Source organism: Littorina saxatilis, linkage group LG2, assembly GCF_037325665.1.
Source record: "Littorina saxatilis isolate snail1 linkage group LG2, US_GU_Lsax_2.0, whole genome shotgun sequence".
Classification (NCBI taxonomy): Eukaryota; Metazoa; Mollusca; class Gastropoda; order Littorinimorpha; family Littorinidae; genus Littorina; species Littorina saxatilis.
This window is the reverse complement of record NC_090246.1, coordinates 91,720,667-91,742,005: the sequence shown is the minus strand read 5'-3', so window position 1 is coordinate 91,742,005 and position 21,339 is coordinate 91,720,667. Positions and strand designations below refer to the sequence as shown.

The 21,339-nt window shown below is 41.6% G+C and overlaps 1 protein-coding gene across 4 annotated transcripts in view; it reads left to right on the top strand.

Annotated features, from left to right (window-relative positions):
* LOC138960137 (regulatory-associated protein of mTOR-like) overlaps nucleotides 1-21,339 on the top strand; it is a 42,980-nt gene that overhangs the window by 4,624 nt on the left and 17,017 nt on the right. Inside the window, exons 7-25 of one of the 4 annotated variants that reach the window (XM_070331893.1) lie at nucleotides 854-913; nucleotides 1,406-1,506; nucleotides 2,206-2,350; nucleotides 2,804-2,978; nucleotides 3,378-3,461; nucleotides 3,829-3,939; nucleotides 4,271-4,345; nucleotides 5,508-5,573; nucleotides 6,261-6,359; nucleotides 6,833-6,925; nucleotides 7,823-7,963; nucleotides 8,606-8,735; nucleotides 12,932-13,006; nucleotides 16,872-17,137; nucleotides 17,609-17,715; nucleotides 18,640-18,808; nucleotides 19,721-19,931; nucleotides 20,349-20,463; nucleotides 21,088-21,212. In XM_070331893.1, the coding sequence (XP_070187994.1) occupies nucleotides 854-913; nucleotides 1,406-1,506; nucleotides 2,206-2,350; nucleotides 2,804-2,978; nucleotides 3,378-3,461; nucleotides 3,829-3,939; nucleotides 4,271-4,345; nucleotides 5,508-5,573; nucleotides 6,261-6,359; nucleotides 6,833-6,925; nucleotides 7,823-7,963; nucleotides 8,606-8,735; nucleotides 12,932-13,006; nucleotides 16,872-17,137; nucleotides 17,609-17,715; nucleotides 18,640-18,808; nucleotides 19,721-19,931; nucleotides 20,349-20,463; nucleotides 21,088-21,212 (2,348 nt within the window). Of the gene's footprint in view, nucleotides 1-853; nucleotides 914-1,405; nucleotides 1,507-2,205; nucleotides 2,351-2,803; nucleotides 2,979-3,377; nucleotides 3,462-3,828; nucleotides 3,940-4,270; nucleotides 4,346-5,507; nucleotides 5,574-6,260; nucleotides 6,360-6,832; nucleotides 6,926-7,822; nucleotides 7,964-8,605; nucleotides 8,769-12,931; nucleotides 13,007-16,871; nucleotides 17,138-17,608; nucleotides 17,716-18,639; nucleotides 18,809-19,720; nucleotides 19,932-20,348; nucleotides 20,464-21,087; nucleotides 21,213-21,339 lie in introns of all 4 variants that reach the window. The other 3 variants (XM_070331892.1, XM_070331895.1, XM_070331894.1) reach the window with 3 other exon arrangements.

Sequence of the window (21,339 nt, the reverse complement as noted above, 5' to 3'; positions counted from 1 at the left end):
ACCCAGGCCTGAACACGCAACCTCTCGCTTCCGAGCGCAAGTGCGTTACCACTCGGCCACCCAGTCCATGGCAGTGTTGGGGGAGGGGTGAGCTGTGTGAATAGAGAAACAAACGAAGCAGGCTTAATCACGGGTCAAAACCTGTCCAAAGTAGGGGTTTGCGTGTGTTGATAATCAATTTTGTAGGCCAGATATGTCCCATGACCTTCCTTCTTTGTCTCTGTTATTCTAGTGAGCAAATCTAGCCCGATATTGCCTGGTACTGGTAGTCAATTGCTTTGCCCTGAGCAATATGCTGCGCAGTCACAGTAAAAAGGGAAAGAAAACAATGAATGGAGACCTGAAAAACTTGATGACGTTAAGGCCAATGGGATACCAGGTGAAATTGACCCCATGATGCAGGGGTATTTCCAACCTTGGCCTCTCTCAGTTCACAATCTGGCAGCGATTGAAGGTTGCATCAATTCATGGGTTCATTGGTTCAACCTGCAAACAAAATCTTCTCATATAGATTAAAAAAAAAAGAAAGGTTAACTTTTTGGAACGTTTGATTCAGGACGATACAACAAGTTCCCAAGAACCTCGACCTAACAGTCTTTAAAGCGGACAAACAATAGGCACAACAGAAGAAAATAAAGAAATGTTGCTTAGACTTATCTTAGAATGCGCCCAAGACGGTCGTACCAATGACAAGACTCATCCCATTTAGATAATAGAGTCGCCTACTCTGCACCAAGTGGCCTTGTGAATGCAAAGCATAGGTATGCTAAACAGCTACAACAACAACTAAATTCCTAGTGTTTCTGACAGTAGTTCTGATGTTTCAATGTATGTTTATTCTTTGCTCTCTCAGGTACGTTTTGCAGAACTCTGGCAAGCTGGTCACAGATCTCACCATCGAGATGGTTGACAAGTAAGTCTCAATGGCCTCAGGGTTTATTCTGTAATATTCAGGTTGTGGGGGAATCTGTGTACAGCCATACAGTCATTTTAATTACTGGCAGTGGTGAAGGAGTCTTGCGGTTGGTATAAACATACAAACAGACACACCTACGGACACACAGACAGGCACACACAGTCATACTGACACACTGATGGACACGCACACATGCTAACACACAGTACAGACACACAGTACAGACACACACACACACACACACACACACACACACACACACACACACACACACACACACACACACACACACACACACACACACACACACACACACACACACCTTTAAGACAATTATACATAAATTGTAGTAAAGAATTACAGTTTCCAGTAATGTGCACTTTACTGTGCTTATAATATGTAGCAGAAATCACAGCGAAATGTCAGCAAAATCAATTTTTCATTCACTGTGTTTTAAAACGTATTGCACAGTTTATGTTTGGGTGACAGGATCCCAGGGCAGCTGAACGACAGGCGCACAATGCTGGGAGAACTCAACTGGATCTTCACAGCTATCACAGACACCATCGCTTGGAACACCTTACCCAGAGGTATGAGTGCAATCTGAATTAATTTGTGTTTATTGAGATTTCTTGATTTTAAAAAATCAGTTTGTCATCATTTTCACAAGTTTTTATTCATAACAAGCTGGGTAACAAACAAAAGAGTGTTAATAGGTGACAATTCCAAGTGATGGTTTGAGCTTCAGGTGAAATGTGGATTTTCAAAGTCAATCAGTCTGTTTGTTTAATCTGGGGAGTCATTGCGGTTTTGGATTCTTGGAGGCCTCGGTTGATAAAGATGAAATAGAAGACGATATGCTCCCCTAGAGCCCACAAAAAAGCTGCTCTTACATCACACAAATAAACATCTTATATTATTCTAATGTAATTTCAGCACAATACATTGCAAACATTTTGGGCAATTTTGTTTCAGTGTTCACTTATAACATACACACAATTTTTAGAATATTATGTTCGCCATGATAAATAGAATGTTGTTGCAAGGTCCACAAGTAACAAACCTCAAGGTACTGACTTCATAATTGGACATTAACTTAAAATGCCTTTCTGACAAAATCATTCACAAAAAGAGAAATAAAGCATGGACAAATCATGTCATGTACTTACTTCAAATATTTATCACAGTGGTTGAGTCAAGTGTTGAATTATTTTATTTTAAATTCTTGTTTTCTTCCAGTGCTGTTCAGTATTAAAAATGTGTGGTTCGTGTGTATCTTTCTCATCCAGAGCTGTTCCAGAAGTTGTTCAGACAAGATTTGCTTGTGGCCAGCCTGTTCCGGAACTTTCTGCTAGCGGAGCGAATCATGCGATCGTACAACTGTGAACCCATCTCTCTTCCCAGGCTGCCCCCCACCTTCCAGCATCCTATGTGGTAAGTTTGATCTCACTGTGTTCTGAAAGATACCTCCATCCTTTGTAAACCATCTGGAAATTATCATAGATTCATCCAGGCATGGGAAGAGCATCCTTCCTTTTTGACATATACTCCAAATCTCTGGCCTGATTGGCTTTTGTGCAGAGTGAGAAGTTTTTTTTCTTCTGAATTTTGAATTTTGTACCTGACCACTGTGTCAATTTGCAAACTTAGAGTTCATTAAAAAAAAAAAAGTGGTATTCAATGACTGTGCTAAGCTCATCATAATGTAGTATTTCATGTGAGATGGATTCGGATTTTACAGGATTTGAAAAGTTCGCGTATGCCTCAAACTTGCAACAGACATGCTTTTAGAAGATTTTAGGCTTCGAAAAAGCTCAAGCGCTCTGATCTATGAGCGCTATAGTCTGTTGGTAGAACTAACATGATATATTTTTTTTATCTGTACAGGCAAGCCTGGGACATGGCACTGGACCTGTGCCTGCAGCAGCTACCACTGGACGAGAATGGGGAGAATTTCACCCACTGTCCTTTCTTTGCCGAGCAGCTCACTGCCTTCCAAGTGTGGCTCATGTATGGTTTTGAGACTCGCCCACCCCCCGAACAACTGCCCATTGTACTGCAGGTAGGATGAGAGAGAGAGACAGAGTGTATGTGTGTGTAAGACTAAGAGAGAGAGATTCTGTGTGCTAGTGTGGGTGTGGATGTGTCTGTGTGTCTTTGTGTATGCATGCGTGTTTGTGAAAAAGAGCTGGGAGTGTGTTCGTGTTTGAAAAAGAGCTGGATTGTGTGCGCATGCATGTATGCAGGCTGATACTGCATGCACTTGTTAGATTGCACCTCTCTGCATTCAGTTGTCTCAGACTGTCTGGGTGTTTTTGTTATTTTTTTGTCTGCAGCTTACTGAGCTTTTTCTATACAGAACAAAATGTGAACAAATATTTGCATGGCGGAAGTTTTGATGAAGAAAATTAGCTGGTTTGTTCCAAAGGTTTAATTGAAATGAACGTTGAATGACTTGCAGGTGCTACTGAGTCAGGTACATCGTCTTCGAGCCCTGGATCTCCTGGGGAAATTCTTGGATCTCGGACCTTGGGCTGTCAACCTGGTAAGAGATAAAGTGCCCTCGCTAATAGTTTGCTTACAGTGTTTGTCAGGAAGGGAGGGAGAGGGAGAAAGTGGGGGGGGGGGGGGGGGGGGGGGGGGGGAGGGGGGGGAGTATTTGTGTGGGTGCGAGTGTCGGTTTGTGTTTGGGTGTGGGAGAGTCATCTGTATTGTGGTTGTAGTTGTCTCTGTCAGATGTTTGTCAATATGTTTAAAGAAGCAATCTCACCCTGGCAGAGAATCATTGCTCATAAAAATGGAAGAACGGCCTGTTAAAGAAGTACTCCCATGGTGAACAAGTTCTTTTGTTAGTCATTAAAATGACTGTGTAGCCTGTATATATGGTAAGGCTATTTTGCGCTTGGTTTCAGGCTCTCTCCGTGGGAATCTTTCCATATGTGCTGAAACTGCTGCAGAGTTCTGCCAAAGAACTGCGTCCGCTTCTTGTCTTTCTCTGGGCCAAAATCATGGCTGTCGACAGTGTGAGTTATTGTGAAGCGTCACTTGCTAGTGACAGAGAAATGTTAACTGTGCTCATTACAACCTACTATGTACCTGTCTTTGTGACAGAATCAGGATTTCTGATAGACATTTTTTTGGCTAAGGTCTCTTTTATAATTTGGTGAACATCATATTTTGGCTTTTTGTTGGGGGGAGGGGGGGAGGGGCTGCTTCAGCATTTCGTGCTTAGAAGTAAGTTGCAGATATTTATTTTATTGAAATGGGGTTTCCAACAGTTGAACGTAAAGCTTAGGTTCAGATGTGATGTTTAGTCTGCATTTGTGTCAAGTGTTGTTTTCCTTTTCTTTTCAGTCTTGCCAGATTGAATTAGTGAAGGATGGAGGCCACAAGTACTTTCTCAATGTCCTGGCTGACCAGCACATGTCGGTCAGTACCTCTGCTTTTGTTTTGGGCTATCTTGTTGGTTTCCTGCTGGAATACATGCTGGAGTTTGTCAATGTTTTTTTCACACATGGACAGCTATACATCTATAAGAACTCATGCATGCACACACATGGATTGCTCCCATGGGGTCGCCTTCACGCGGCGGGAGTGTTTCCACAGAGCTACCCCACCCCTTTACTTCTCTTCTTTTGTCTTATTTCTGCCTTACCAGTCCTTTCACCTATATTTCCTTCCAAGAAAACTCTCCCTACTATTCCCTGCAGTTTTCCAATTCTTTTCTTGTTGTCTTATTTCTACCTGACTGGATCCATCACCTTTATTTCACTTACCAAAAGTCTTCTTTTCCACATCCTTATTTCTCTGCCCCCCGCATGTCGTAAGAGGCGACTAACGGATTCTGTTTCTCCTTTTACCCTTGTTGAGTGGTTCTTGTATAGAATATAGTCAATGTTTGTAAAGATTTTAGTCAAGCAGTATGTAAGAAATGTTTAGTCCTTTGTACTGGAAACTTGCATTCTCCCAGTAAGGTCATATATTGTACTACGTTGCAAGCCCCTGGAGCAATTTTTTGATTAGTGCTTTTGTGAACAAGAAACACTTAAAAAGTGGCTCTATCCCATCTCCCCCTTTCCCCTATCCCATCTCCCCCCTTTCCCTCGTCACGATATAACCTTCGTGGTTGAAAACAACGTTAAACACCAAATAAAGAAAGAAAGACACACATGGATTCATGTGCAGACACACACACGCACACACACACACACACACACACACACACACACACACACACACACACACACACACACACACACACACACACACACACACACACACACACACACACACAAAACACACACACAAAACACAAACAACACACACACACACACACACACACACACACACACACACACAACACACACACATTAATGTGCAGACACACACACAAACACATGCACGCACGCATGGGAAATGAACATGCCAGTCCCATCAATCTCTTGTGTTTCTTAAGACCCCAATGTCTTGTGCAGAGTCTGAATATTTTTGGCTCCTTCCATCACTGCAGTCTGTAAATGTTGGGGTGCTGTGGGCAATAGCCATGGTTTCTGTTTCTCCAGTTTACATATCAGTGTGTTATATCTTCCAGGCTGAACACCGGACTATGGCTGGCTTTATCTTGGCTGTGATGATGAACAGCTACCGTCAGGGACAGGTTGGTTTCATTCATGTCAAACAAATGTTTGTGTTTCAGTCGGGTTCAAATGGATCTTTAATGCATGACATGATATCATACAAAGAAAGAAAGGAAGAAGGAAAGCTTAAGTGAAAGTGATCAAGTTTGATCTGCCATCAAAGACATGCAGGCATAATGTCAATGTCAAATGTTTAAAGAAAAAGGAAAAGAAATTATATAAAAGAAACTTAATTTGAGTTTGGTCTACAATCTAGAATGTAAATAAAAGCGTAATGTGGGGAATTGTTAGATCTGCCATTTAAAACAAGTTCATGTTGTTTTGATTCCCATTGCTGAAATGCTCAAACTTTTCCAAGACAATCAACAGTCTGATAGGATTGTGCTGGTTGGTTTAAACAAAACTTTATGAAATTTTGGTATCGTGACATATTTATATCATATATATCATACAATATTTGACATTGAGGATCTGTACTCGAGCAAAAGATTATATTAGCCAATCCACAGGAAAACATAAAAGAAGTAAACACGATGGCGGAGAACATCAAAATACTAATTTGACAATATCAATGCAAACAGAACAGCAAGATAGATTGTGCTGGTTAGTGTTGGGAACACAATATTTTTTTTTCTCAGAAAAATAAATCTTTTGGCAGAGGATTCACCATGCACCATGACTGACCTGGTTTCTTTTTGTTGCTGTAGGTTGCTTGCCTTCAAGGCAGTCTCATCGCCACATGTCTGGAACAACTCAACGACACCAGTGCTGAACTCAGACAGTGGCTCATGCTCTGCTTGGGAAAGGTTGGTTTCCAATACAATATATGCTGAGCACGAATTGGATTTGTAGTACCAGTGGCCAATATATATAATACCTTCATTTGCACTCGTGTGCAGGCATCCTTGTGCACAGGTTACTTGCACATACACAGACTTGTATGTGCTTTTGCTCAAACACAAACGCATTCACACATACACACACACACACACACCACCTGCACCACCCGCACACACGCATTCACACACACGCACGCATGCACACACACACATATACACACACAAACATGCACACACACACACACACACACACACACACAAACATGCACACACACACACACACAAACACACACACACATTTTCACATACTTTTTTTCATAGGTTTATCTCTTGGATCATTTGCACTCAATGGTCAGGTCAGTGAATGTACAGTTACTTCAGTTCTTCAGAAATGCACACTTGAAAAATGTGACCTATATTGGAAAATGTGTGTGTTTCAGGTGTGGACCAACTATGACAGTGCTAGGTGGTGCGGGGTGCGAGACAGTGCCCATGAAAAAGTCTACAAACTTCTCAAGGACCCAGTACCAGAGGTGAGGACCAAGGCTCACAAGTTATCACTTTACCTGCTCGTTATCCTCAAGCTGAAACTTTTTTTGTTTTGCAGGAAGTATGATATTGTTTGAAGAAGAACAATACATGTTCTGCGGGTAGAGTTCAGAATCAGAATGTACAGTGTGTACTCTATGGTGGTATAGGTCTACTTCAAGAAAGGTACAGTGTGTACTCTATGGTGGTATAGGTCTACTTCAAGAAAGGTACAGTGTGTACTCTATGGTGGTATAGGTCTACTTCAAGAAAGGTACAGTGTGTACTCTATGGTGGTATAGGTCTACTTCAAGAAAGGTACAGTGTGTACTCTATGGTGGTATAGGTCTACTTCAAGAAAGGTACAGTGTGTACTCTATGGTGGTATATGTCTACTTCAAGAAAGGTACAGTGTGTACTCTATGGTGGTATAGGTCTACTTCAAGAAAGGTACAGTGTGTACTCTATGGTGGTATAGGTCTACTTCAAGAAAGGTACAGAGTTGTAGTGCCACAAGCAATGTTGCTACTTCTTTATTTGGGCATTGACCATTTTGAAACTTAGCAGGATCGCTAAAAAGACAGAAACGTATATATATCTGACCAAAATCAAGGCTTGCTCCTGTAAACCTACGCCTCCCCCTGCCTGCAGTCCGGACTAACGATCTAACAGCGAACGACAAGAAGAAGAAGAAGTAAACCTATGCCAACGTCTGTCTTTTTGTTTCTTCTGCTTCTTTTCTATTCATGGGCTGAAACTCCCATGTACACTCTTGTTTTGTTTGGACGAGTGAGTTTTTACGTGTATGACCGTTTTTACCCCTCCATTTTAGGCAGCCATACACTGATTTTGGGGGATGTTTTTTTCCAATGTGGGTTAAGTTTGGCTTTCTCTGTGTGCAGGTTCGAGCAGCAGTGGTGTTTGCTCTGGGAACCTTTGTGTACAACGGCACAGAGCAGAGTGACCACTCCAGCAGCATCGAGCTAGGGGTTGGAATGACCATTGTGCCGTGTGCCTCCGATGGCAGCCCTCTAGTCAGAAAGGTAAGATGTCAACAATTGTCTATCTTCAAGGATAGGGAGGGAATTGGGGGTGGTAAGGCGGTGGGGAGAGAGCTCGGGGTGTTTCTGTGTGCAAAAAAATAGAATAGGGCGACCATACTGACAGGATTGAGCCATGACCATTGTGCAGTGTGCCACAGATGGCAGCCCTCTAGTCAGAAAGGTGAGGGCAGTGTGCTGCGTCCTCACTCACGCACTGCCACACACAAAATGTTTGTTCACTGGAACCCCTGCTTTTGAGACCCCCCAGTTTTATGTACAGTGTATCATTTTACATTTCTCCTCTCTGAGTAATTTCAGGAGCTGGTCGTGGCGCTGGCAGAGAAATTCAAGCAGCAGTTATACGTACACATTTTCATTTTATGTACAGTGTATCATTTTGCATTTCTCCTCTCTGAGTAATTTCAGGAGCTGGTCGTGGCGCTGGCAGAGAAATTCAAGCAGCAGTTACGTACACATTTTCATTTTATGTGCATTGTATCATTTTACAGTTTTACTCTGTGTTATTCCAGGAGTTGGTTGTGGCGCTGGCAGGGTGGTAGAGAAATGTGTACAGCAGTTTTGCACATGGCATCATTATGTGCACTGTATTGTTCCACATTTTTGGTCTGTGTGTTATTTCAGGAGCTAGTTGTGGCGTTGGCAGGGCTGGTGGAGAAGTTCGAGCAGCAGTTCATGGTGGTGGCAGCACGCATCAGCGAAGAGGAGAAAGCCAAGGACCGTGCATCACCCGTCATCGTGGCCGAAACCGCGGGTGGGTGGATGGTTGTATCCCAACCTGGGCTAGGTATAACTCTCTTTTGGTCGGCTCTGCTCTTGCATGCCGGCCTTTCTAACACCATTGTCTGTCGCTGCTAGCCTTGGGCGGTCTAGCTTCCGTTTGTACAGATGGTCTAGTTCCCGTTGTGCTGAGGGTCTAGCTTGTGGTGTGCTAGCTGCAGAGTGTGGACTAACTGCTTGTGTTTTGGTGTAGTGAGTGCTGTGGTGGTGGTGGTGGTGATCGTAGTGTAACTACGTGTTCATGTGCAATCCGAGCTTGGGGTTAACAGTACAACTAGTGGGTTTTTTGCCTTCATTTTTGTTTAACCTCTTTATTTACTCTTTTTGGTGTTTTGTTTTGTTTGTTATTTGTTGTTTTACTTCTTGGCTAGTTTGGCTTAATCTTTTTTTCTGTTTGCCTGTTCTATTGGCTTTTTTGCTGTCCATTTTGTACATAGATTTTTTCTTCAACATTTACCTCTTATGGACAGCGATTTTTAGGCATCCCTCGACGACAACTGTGTCTGTGATACATGGTCTGTCAAACGCTGAAGAGGATGTTTTTAATATTTTAGAGTTGAATTGCTTGCCTTTTATTTCTGGTTCCGTTTTGTACACGTCACCCCCACACTTCATATCCAGTATTTGTTCACGTCTGTACCCTAAATGACTTTCCCACAGCCAGCCATCCCCACTGTTTTTCATTCACATTATTTCTGTCCATGCAATTATTTCTCTGTTTGGTTTTATGTATTTGTATGCTTGTTTTGTATACTTCACTCGTTATTATTTTGTTAATATTTGTTTCATTCATATAATGACTCTGAGCAATACATGCCATTCCTTCTTGAAACCGTTTTGGTGACTAATTTCTTTAGTGCTAGAAACAAAACAACAAATAATAGATCTTTGCTGCCGTCTAGTCTCTTTCTGAAGCATATGAGTTGCTAGATAGTATTGTACTTAGCGTGCTCACTCGTGCCTTTATTCAGTTATATCAGCTCAGATAGAAAGGGCTTCTTAAACGGTAAGCAGTAGTAACTAACCAGGGAACCAAACCGAAATTGACGTTTGGGCTTATTTAGACTTCTTATGTGCAAATTTACATTCCAGACGGAATTGTGGAAAGTTGGTTTGGCTACAATCGTTAATAGGGGACACTGTGTTGGATTTTTTCTTGAAGATATTGATAAGCCAGTTTCTGTGACACCCCTGGCAGGGGCACAGCTTATTTCTCAGCGTTATCAACGCTGATTCGTCCGAGCCGTCTGTCATTGTAGAGTTCTTTTTGCTTTGTGAACATAAGATTTCAGACTTCAAAGGAAGCTCATGTATCATTGCAGGGCTTGTCTTTCCTTGACTATAATAATATGGTAAGAAATGGTGGTTGGAAAAAAGAAGTAAAAGCCCAAACCGACAGCAACTAATCTTTTAGATATGGTACGAAGAGGTTTATAAACATGAAGAACAAGAATTTATTCCGTCATATAGCCGAAACTCCATTGGTATTTGTCCTGGTGTGGTTAACAATCACAATGCACCCATACACTCCTTGAATTTACCATACAGTAATATCATTTTACAAAAGGCTAACAACAACAAGTCAGAGTCAGTGGACAGTGACTATACAGTAAAGAAGATTCCATACTAAATGAATATTCCGGAGAACTGTGCACAACAAGAATTTCATTTACCTTTGCATAGAAGAATGGTCACACAAAGCATTCACAGACTGCCTGCTAGGTAGAAAGAGCAAGTTGCTTGGATTTGAACCTGCAGGGAGTCCATTTTTCTGTCTTTAGATCTTACCTATTGAATTTTAGAATGTCACAGACGGTTATATATTTACTAGTCAGACATAGATGCTATCTCTTAACTGCTTGTATCTTGTGTAGTGACTTTTCAATTGAACTGCTCATTACCCAGGTAAGCATTACCTCTGAATAGCTATACAAACCTAACTTTATGGTATAATAACATAAGGAAAATTAATTTGATGCTTTTGTCTTTAGTGAAGTTCTGTTACTTGAATATAAAGAAGAAATATGTTTTATAAGTAATGTACGGTACCCAAAGGATTAGGATCTTGTATGCCTGAACTTTCACTGCTTTCAGTAGTTGTTTTTTTACAAGTTTCAGTAGTTGTGTAAAATTGAGATTTACAGAGACTTCATGTTTATTTTTTGGTTAACTTTTGATTACTTCATTTTTGTTCGGCATGTCATTGTTAGTTCTTTCTGTTAGGAGATTTTGTGGTTTTGAGGAGACATTTTGCCATGGGAGGAAGGGGGGGGAGGGGGCGGGTTTGTGGTTGTTTTTTTGAGAAAATCTAAGAATTAATGTAACTACTAAGTACTGTATATCATGATTTGATCCATTCAGAGCACTCAGTATCTGTTGATGAGAATGTATAGCATTATTCTTGAATTATTATGTGAGGAGGAATTTGGATGGATTTATTGATTGTAATGTTCCTTTTTTGACTCACATGCGAAGCAAAAGTGAGTCTATGTACTCACCCGAGTCGTCCGTCCGTCCGTCCGTCCGTCCGTCCGTCCGTCCGTCCGTCCGGACGTCCGGACGTCCGGACGTCCGGAAAACTTTAACGTTGGATATTTCTTGGACACTATTCAGTCTATCAGTACCAAATTTGGCAAGATGGTGTATGATGACAAGGCCCCAAAAAACATACATAGCATCTTGACCTTGCTTCAAGGTCAAGGTCGCAGGGGCCATAAATGTTGCCTAAAAAACAGCTATTTTTCACATTTTTCCCATTTTCTCTGAAGTTTTTGAGATTCAATACCTCACCTACATATGATATATAGGGCAAAGTAAGCCCCATCTTTTGATACCAGTTTGGTTTACCTTGCTTCAAGGTCAAGGTCACAGGAGCTCTTCAAAGTTGGATTGTATACATATTTTGAAGTGACCTTGACCCTGAACTATGGAAGATAACTGTTTCAAACTTAAAAATTATGTGGGGCACATGTTATGCTTTCATCATGAGACACATTTGGTCACATATGATCAAGGTCAAGGTCACTTTGACCCTTATGAAATGTGACCAAAATAAGGTAGTGAACCACTAAAAGTGACCACATCTCATGGTAGAAAGAGCCAATAAGCACCATTGTACTTCCTATGTCTTGAATTAACAGCTTTGTGTTGCATGACCTTGGATGACCTTGACCTTGGGTCAAGGTCACATGTATTTTGGTAGGAAAAATGTGTAAAGCAGTTCTTAGTGTATGATGTCATTGCTAGGTTTAGTTACCCTAAAGGTCGAGGTCAAGCATGTGAGTCGTATGGGCTTTGCCCTTCTTGTTTAAGCACATGCCTGATATAGTTATTTCCTGTTTCTCATAGTGTGATGCTGAAAGAGCAGCTTTTTACTAATTTAGCTTAGTTGTGACAAAATAGAATTGTTGTTGGAAATGTGTTTGACTTTGAATGCAGCATTAGTTGCAGGTGAATTCACACAGAGCCTAACAGAGAAACACAATTTTCAGATATATGAACTGTCAGTTTACTGTACCACACAATACAATTTCAAGACCCTGCAAAATTGTCATAAAACACAGTGAATTTTTCCCACACAGAAGTATAGTTCACTGGTATTGAGTCTGTATGCATTTGTTTCTGTATGGTTTTTTTTTTATGGCACAGTTACCTGAAAAGAAATTTGTCATTCAGAAACAAACACAATGAGATGTTGTGATGTGTTACATACATCATATGAAGTTTTGAACACAGTTCTTTTCATTCTGCATTTGTTACTAAATGCTGAAGTTGTCAACGTAGTGCGATGCATTGCAGTATTTTTTTCCTGGGGTTTAAGGTGTATAGATGGTACATGAACATTCCCAGTCAGAAGACTACATGCTGCTGTATTTGTTTTTTTTATATTTTCACACACAACACAGTTTTCAAGCTTAATGATACCCATCTACACGTGTCAACAGTTTTTCTTGCACTCTTGCAGACACATTTCTTCTATAGATGATGTTTGTCGTCAAACACTACAATGTTTCTTCCTCCACAATGATGTAGATCAGATAAAACACTGCTATGTCTGCATTGTGACACACGTGAAAATCGCCATCACTGTTGCCACTTGAATGTGTACAGTATATAGTGTACATGTACGTGTGTGTGAGCTTTCTGCACTGCTTGTTTGGCATCTTACAGACAGCAACAGTATGGGCAGCAGCAGTGGAATGCGTCGCAGTTCGTCACGCAGCAGCGTCAAAAGCATGGTCTCATGTAAGGCCTCCATGTTTCCCCTCCTTCGCCCCCTTGCATCTCCCCTCTGTCTCTCTTTGCTCCATTCAGTTCTGCCATGGTGCTTATCTGCTCCAATCAATTCTAGCATGATACTCCTTTGCTCAAACCTGTTCCCTCATGATAGTTGTCTGCTCGAATCAATTCTAGCATGATACTCCTTTGCTCAAACCTGTTCCAGCATGATAAGATAGTGTCTGCTTGAATCAACTACATGTATAGCATGATACTCCTTTGCTCAAATCTGTTCCCTCATGATAGTTGTCTGCTCGAATCAACTCTAGCATGATACTCCTTTGCTCAAATCAATTCTAGCATGATAGTTGTCTGCTCGAATCAATTCTAGCATGATACTCCTTTGCTCAAACCTGTTCCAGCATGATAAGATAGTTCAGTCTGTTTGAATCAACTGCATGTATAGCATGATACTCCTTTGCTCAAATCTGTTCCCTCATGATAGTTGTCTGCTCGAATCAACTCTAGCATGATACTCCTTTGCTCGAATCAATTCTAGCATGATACTCCTTTGCTCAAATCAGTTCTAGCATGATAGTTGTCTGCTCGAATCAGTAACAGCATGGTAGTTGTCTTCTTGAATTTGTGCTAGCATTATTCTGTTCTGCTCGAATCTATTTCGGCATGATGCTTATCTGCTCGAATCAATTCTAGCATAATACTCCTATGCTTAAATCTGCACTAGCATAATAGTCCCTCTGCTCAAATCTGTTCCAGCATGATACACCTCTGAAGGAATCAGTTCTAGCATAATACTCCTATGCTCAAATCTGTTCTAGCTTAAGACTTCTCTGCTCAATTCTGTTTTAGCATATAAAGACTCCTGAGTGACTGCTCAATTCTGTTTTAGCATTATACTCCTCTGCTTGAATCAGTTCTGATATACTTCTCTGCTCGAGCCTGTTCTAGCATCTAACTTCTAGCATTATACTGTTCTTCTGCAAGTGCTAGACTAATCTTTGGCCCAATGTTTGTCCTTTCTCGTTGTTTCATTGGTTCATTCTTGCTATCAACTAGAACTATGCATGCGCTCTGCACAAGTGCTAGACTCATACTTTGCAATAGTGCTTGTCTGTCTTTGTGTACCTGTCTTCATACACAACTTTAAATAAAAGTTTCTGCTGGATTGACACAGTGGAATCTCCCTTTTATAACCTCCACATAGAGAGGTCTTGAGAGGGATCGAGTCTTAAAATGGAGGGATCGAGTCTTAAAATGGAGGGATCGAGTCTGAATGGAGGGATTGAGTCTTAAAATGGAGGGATCGAGTCTTAAAATGGAGGGATCGAGTCTTAAAATAGAGGGATCGAGTCTTAAAATGGAGGGATCGAGTCTTAAAATGGAGGGATCTTAAAATGGAGGGATCGAGTCTTAAAATGGAGGGATCGAGTCTTAAAATGGAGGGATCGAGTCTTGAAATGGAGGGATCGAGTCTTGAAATGGAGGGATCGAGTCTTAAAATGGAGGGATCGAGTCTTAAAATGGAGGGATCGAGTCTTAAAATGGAGGGATCGAGTCTTGAAATGGATGGAGGGATCGAGTCTTAAAATGGAGGGATCGAGTCTTAAAATGGAGGGATCGAGTCTTAAAATGGATGGAGGGATCGAGTCTTAAAATGGATGGAGGGATCAAGTCTTAAAATGGAGGGATCGCGTCTTGAAATGGATGGAGGGATCGAGTCTTAAAATGGAGGGATCGAGTCTTAAAATGGAGGGATCGAGTCTTAAAATGGAGGGATCGAGTCTTAAAATGGAGGGATCGAGTCTTGAAATGGAGGTACATTAACAGACCTTATGAAGAGAACAGGTAAAATAGCAAGGTCTTGAAAGAGAGGAGTCTTAAAGTGGGGGTTGTGAAATGGGTGTGAGTCTCTTCTTCTTCTTCTTCTTCTGCGTTCGTGGGCTGAAACTCCCACGTACACTAGTGTTTTTGCACGAGTGGAATTTTACGTGTATGACCGTTTTTACCCCGCCATTTAGGCAGCCATACGCCGCTTTCGGAGGAAGGTGTGAGTCTTAAAGTGGGGATTGTAAAATGGGTGTGAGTCTTAAAGTGGGGGTTGTAAAATGGGTGTGAGTCTTAAAGTGGGGATTGTAAAATGGGTGTGAGTCTTAAAGTGGGGGTTGTAAAATGGGTGTGAGTCTTAAAGTGGGGATTGTAAAATGGGTGTGAGTCTTAAAGTGGGGGTTGTAAAATGGGTGTGCAGCTGGATGAGGTATAATGTTTTTCTTTCTTCATATGATTGTTTTTATGTATGACTGAGCTCCAGAATAAAACGGAACTCTTTGCTGCCTTTCAGATGAAATTCTTGTGATCTTCCTTTACCTTGGCATACGCTGCGCATAAGTGCTTGTCTTTCCGTGTGGAATTGTCTTTTCTGATTTTAGTGTTTTTGTGGTAACCTCATAAATTGGGAATGTGTGCTTGACTCCAAACTGCCATGGTGCTATTATTTCCCCTGTTGATCTGTCTTTTTCCTGTTCGTTAACTGCAGTCATGTATGATGTTATGTCAGCTGCTGTGTTCCATGCTAGGTTTATATTGTCTCTGTGATTTTCCCATTCCTTGACTTTTACATACTGTAGAATATGTTTCTTGATACAGGGACAGTTGCAGTGCTGCATCTTATTTATGTTGTGGATGTTACTTGTGCATCTAGTTGAAAATATAGTCTTTTAATATTTATTTATTCAGTATGACATCAGTGTCAATGACTCCATTATTTTAAATAATTTAGTTTCACAATTCCGTTGCTCAATTTTAGATCTCATTTTTATCTTTCATTAGAACTAGGCACAGATGTAGTGTGCGTGTTTGTGTTCCTGTTCATGGATTAAGTCATGCGTTTGTCAGAATTAAAATTTGTTGTTCTGTAACTGTGTTAATATTAGTCTGCCAAGGACTGTATCTTTGGTTTATTCTTTTCTTACCTGTCCCTGAAACCTGATACAAATTAAGCTGGATATTGAGCTTTTTCTTGGCACGTACTGTTACCTGTATTGTATGCTTCATTTTTGTGTGTTAGTTTTAAATTATATGTACATGTATATATATATATTTTTTAAGTTATGTTCTTTGTTCTCTCATTTGAATGACTGATAAGTCGAAGTTGTTGTGAATAGTTCGTGTTTTTTTTTCTATGTTTAAACGTACATTCCATGAACTTACTTTTCCTGAGTACACAGTTCCATGTATGCATTGGCAGTTGTAAAGATCTTTTTGTTTTCTTCTAGCGGCTTCTTGTGGTTTTTGTCTAACCATAATTGTGGCATGAAACACTTGGAGTACATTTTGTTGCTGTAATGTGACCAGCGTTTCATGGTTTCAGAGAAAAGAACTTGAAAGACTGCTGATTTAAAAAGATAGAAATTAAAGTTTGCTTGTTTTTGTATATAACTTGATAGTAAATTTTTTAAAGTTTGCTTGTTTTTTGTATATAACTTGATCTGATTCAACACAAACAATTTTTTTATAATGGGTATTTTAATTACTACTTCTGTGAATTAGCCATACTAATTTCTTTTCTTCAAAGAAGCTTGCATTTGCATGAACACACAAACAAATAATTCAAACAAAAAACAACAAAATCAAAAACAGAGTGCTGTATGAAAAAAAAGAAGATTTGCAGGTCAGCCTTAGACAACATACTCAGAAGTAATTGCCATATTTTTGGGACTACAAGGCGCTTCGTTGCAAAAGGCTCAACCCCCATTTTTAAGGTTAAGGTTTCAGAGGATCTTTTCTTTCAAAGGTAACTTAATTGTACACTTGAAAAGATCATACCTTTGAAAAGCAATTTTAACACAAACACTTGTTCTTTCCATCCTCACAGCTTCCAGTTCTGGCCAGTTCCCAGGGTTCCACACCTCTGCATCCAACATCAGCCTTGACCCTTACGATGCCACTGCCACAGGGCCGCTGGGGAACTTACGTCGCTGTTCATCGGGCACGTCCCTGGCGGGCTCAGCCTCAAACATCACACTTCCATTCAACAACATCTACTCCTCCATCTGGAAAGGGTTGCTGCTTTTAGCTGCCGATCCCCACCCTGACATTCAGAGACTGGCAAAGGAGGTGGTCGGCTTCATTAAAGAGAGGGTGAGTCATTTGAGATTTTTGTTCAACATCTATTCCTCTATCTGGAAAGGGTTGTAGCGGCCGAGACTTTCAAAGGAGGTGGTGGGCTACATTAAAGAGAGAGTGAGTGGGTGGTTTTGTTTCATGATGAGTTGTTGCCTGAAGTGTCACCATGGGCTTGTGTGCATAGAAGTGGGGATGCTTGAGGTTCAGGGTGTGAACTGACATTGGCGCTGGCAGGCATGCACACACACACACGCACACATACACATACACACATGTATGCACGCACACAGGTGCGTGCACACACATACACACTAGTTTCCCCTTTCCGATCCCCCCACTCCCCTTTTTTTGTTTCTGTCTCACTTATGATACAAAACAAACATTGAAATGTGACTACTTTCTCCACGCTCATTGCCATCTAAAAAAAACCATTCCTAATAAAACAGAACTGTCGTTACCTTTCATTTTGCCATGGATTATTTTCAGATCCATCACCCACGTCCCCCACTCAGTGCTGGCAGCAACATCATGCAAATGTCCAGTCCCGCCTGTCTGACCGGTAGTCCTGGTCGCCCTGCAAACATGCAGTACGGGTAGGTACTCTTTTGGGCACTTCCTTGTGTGCACCATCCCTGGTTTACAGTGTGGTGCTGGATTGTGAGTTTTGCTCACCATCGTCAGTGACGGTGCAATCCTCTTCAAGAACTGCAGATTGTTGTTTTTGGCTCACGTAAGTGTAGCCTATGCGATGATAAACTTTGTCTGTCTGTGCGTGCGTGCGTGCATGTGTGTGTGTGTGTGTGTGTGTGTGTGTGTGTGTGTGTGATAGAAACTTTAACATTTCCGAGTCTATGGATAAAGCTCGCATAAGAAGATTACGTCTCGGTCAAAAGTGTTTGACGTGTGTGATAGAAACTATTTGAAGACGTCACATTATGACGTAAGAGGGTTAGACGTCACGCAAAGGAATTACTGAAAGTCTCGGTCATTGTTATTGTGAGCGGGCCGAGACTAGTTGGCAGATCCAGGGTCTCGCTTTCTTGCACAGTTTGAAGTTTCACCTATGCTTACTGTGTGTGTGTGCGTGTGTGTGTGTATGTGTGACGGAGTGATTGAGTTTGTGTTACTGTTTGTCGATTTCTTACGTGAGCCTTGAAGGCTTCGCCTCTTGTTTCTTATTGGTTTGACCCAAAATATCTGTCATTCAGGGCATTTTATGAATACAATGTAGATCACTTTTGTTCTGCCATACGATTAGATGTGAGAGAGAGAGACACACACAGACAGACAGACAGACAGAGACACACACAGACAGACAGAGACACACTGACAGAGACACACACAGACAGACAAAGAGACACAGACAGACAGAGAGAGAGGGAGAAAGAGAGAGAGACAAACAACGGACAGAGAAGCAGAACATTTGTGCTTCGCTGCATAGAACTGCTGTTCTGCCACAGCCACATTTTATTTGTTCCAGTACTGAAAAAATATCTTTTTAGTATGTTCATGTTCAGGACTCCACCACCAAGGAACCACATGTCTCAGAGCCAGAGCGCAGCCAACCCCCACCCTCAGTCGTCCCCCGTACGTAACTCCACCGTACCCACCACCCCTACCTCCTCCTCTCAGCATTCCGTGCAGTTCACGCGACACAGGAAAATCTTTGACAAAGGTCCCTCACAGGTTAGTGTGCAACTTTCTGTGTTCACTGTAAACATGTGTCTGTTAATAGATAGAATTTGAGTATCAATTTGTGCATTTTAGCATGTGTACAAGTTTGTGCATTTCTTATAATGTGTCCTTGCGCAGAACTTATGGGAGACTCATTTTTAGAATATGTTGGGGTTTTCTATTAACCCCTTAATTTAATTTAATTAATGTCTTTCATTTTATGCCTTCCTTCTTTTCTTGCATAGTTATTTGTAAAGTAATCGCGAAGAAAAAGAAACTGGAAAGGACTTGTTGGTTCTCTTTTGATTGACAAAAGTGAGTGTTAAACACTTCAAAGTGGTGATTGATTGAAAGGATTGAGTGTTAAACACTTCAAAGTGGTGATTGATTGAAAGGATTGAGTGTTAAACACTTCAAAGTGGTGATTGATTGAAAGGATTGAGTGTTAAACACTTCAAAGTGGTGATTGATTGAAAGGATTGAGTGTTAAACACTTCAAAGTGGTGATTGATTGAAAGGATTGAGTGTTAAACACTTCAAAGTGGTGATTGATTGAAAGGACTGAGTGTTAAACACTTCAAAGTGGTGATTGATTGAAAGGACTGAGTGTTAAACACTTCAAAGTGGTGATTGATTGAAAGGATTGAGTGTTAAACACTTCAAAGTGGTGATTGATTGAAAGGATTGAGAGAACGCTGGTAAGACTATTTTTAAACAAGAGAAACTCAAGGATGGACACATTTTGTGTCTATGTATGTGTGTGTGTATGTCTATGTTTTTATGTGTGTCTGTGGGTGTGCATGCGTGTCTGTGTGTGAGACTTTTATTTTACAGTCTGTCTGTGCATGGGTTAAGTGCACGTGTACACACACATTTGTCTTGTAACACCTGAACACATCTGGACACATCTCATTCTCTGTGCAGGTGGAGGAGAAAGACCTTGAAGATGGCAATATGCGACAGCTGCCAGCAGAGACACAGTTCTTTGTCTGGAGCTGCAAGCGATTCCTCAAACCCGTGATGCAGCTGCCCGAAGACAAGGACCCAGTGAGTGAGGCCTTCCACCAGCGCCAGTACCGCTACCTCAGGAACTCTCGCGTCAGGGCCAGGGCTCGCTTCGACCAGCACAGAGCAGGTGAGAGAGAGGAATGAAGCGGAGGTGTGGGGAAGGGGGATGAGAATGGTGGGGGGGGGGGGGGGGGGGGTATATGTGTGTGACGGACTGACTGACTGAGTTAGTGAGTGAGTGGGTGTGAGGAGGGGGGGGGGGGGGTGTTACCTCCTGATAACTTTCTTGAAAACCATTATCGTGGTATGATCATTACTCTGTCTGGGCTCCGAGTCCTTTTCTCCAGGCTGCTGGAATGCCTGTCAAACTGCCAGAATTCCAGCTTCAGGCATAGCCACATGCACCCATATATTGGCATCAACATAGGCTGTCAAACAACCGTAGCTGTATGGATTTTCAGTACTTTAAGCATGATAATTTCTTGTTGATTTTTTTCTTGATGTGAGCTTTTTTATTTTTTTTATTTTATATTTTTTATTGCAGGCTTCAACCAGCTGGATGATCAGATATTTGTGAACCGGAACTCAGGAATACCCATCCACCTCGCGTTCCACCCCTATGAGAACTATGTGGCTGTTGCAGACAAGGAAAACGTCAGGTAAGCACTACTATAAACTTTGTCAAAAAAGTTATTGCGACAAATTTTGCACTCAAATTAAAGCATTAATTCCCGTGTCATTTCATTCCAACTTTCTTTACCAGTTGAGGCCATTCACTTGACTATGGTTGTTATGTTTTTAAAAAGTCTTGTTCTTCAACCTCAAACTTGTTAGTAACTGGATTTGCACCACATGTGTTTTGTTCACAGTTCAACTGTATGTACGGGTGCAGTGGCGTGGTGGTAAGACGTCGGCCTCCTAATCGGGAGGTCGTGAGTTCGAATCCCGGTCGCTGCCGCCTGGTGGGTTAAGAGTGGAGATTTTTCCGATCTCCCAGGTCAACTTATGTGCAGACCTGCTTGTGACTTAACCCCCTTCGTGTGTACACGCAAGCACAAGACCAAGTGCGCACGGAAAAGATCCTGTAATCCATGTCGGAGTTCGGTGGGTTATGGAAACACGAAAATACCCAGCATGCCTACTCAACGAAAGCGGAGTGAGCTGACTATGCTCTCAGAGTATAGTGTGGGGAACCCAAATGGGCAAACGAGCTCACACGTAACCAGAAAAATTCTGGAACGCTGAAGAAGAAAAAAACAACTGTATGTGTTGTTGTGTTTCAGTATATGGGACTGGGAGAGCGGTACACGTGCAAGCACAATGTCAAACGGGAACCACCGACACAGCAAGATCTCCAGCCTGGGCTTCGTCAACCCTCACGATCACACGCTTCTCATGTGTGGCACAGGTAACACACCAGTAGCTTATGGACAAAGAAATTACCTGTGTACAGTTTGGATGATATGGTTTACCAGTGCAGACAGTTGAGCTTATCTGTTTTGGTTAACATGGTCAGACGGGTTCGAATTCCGGCC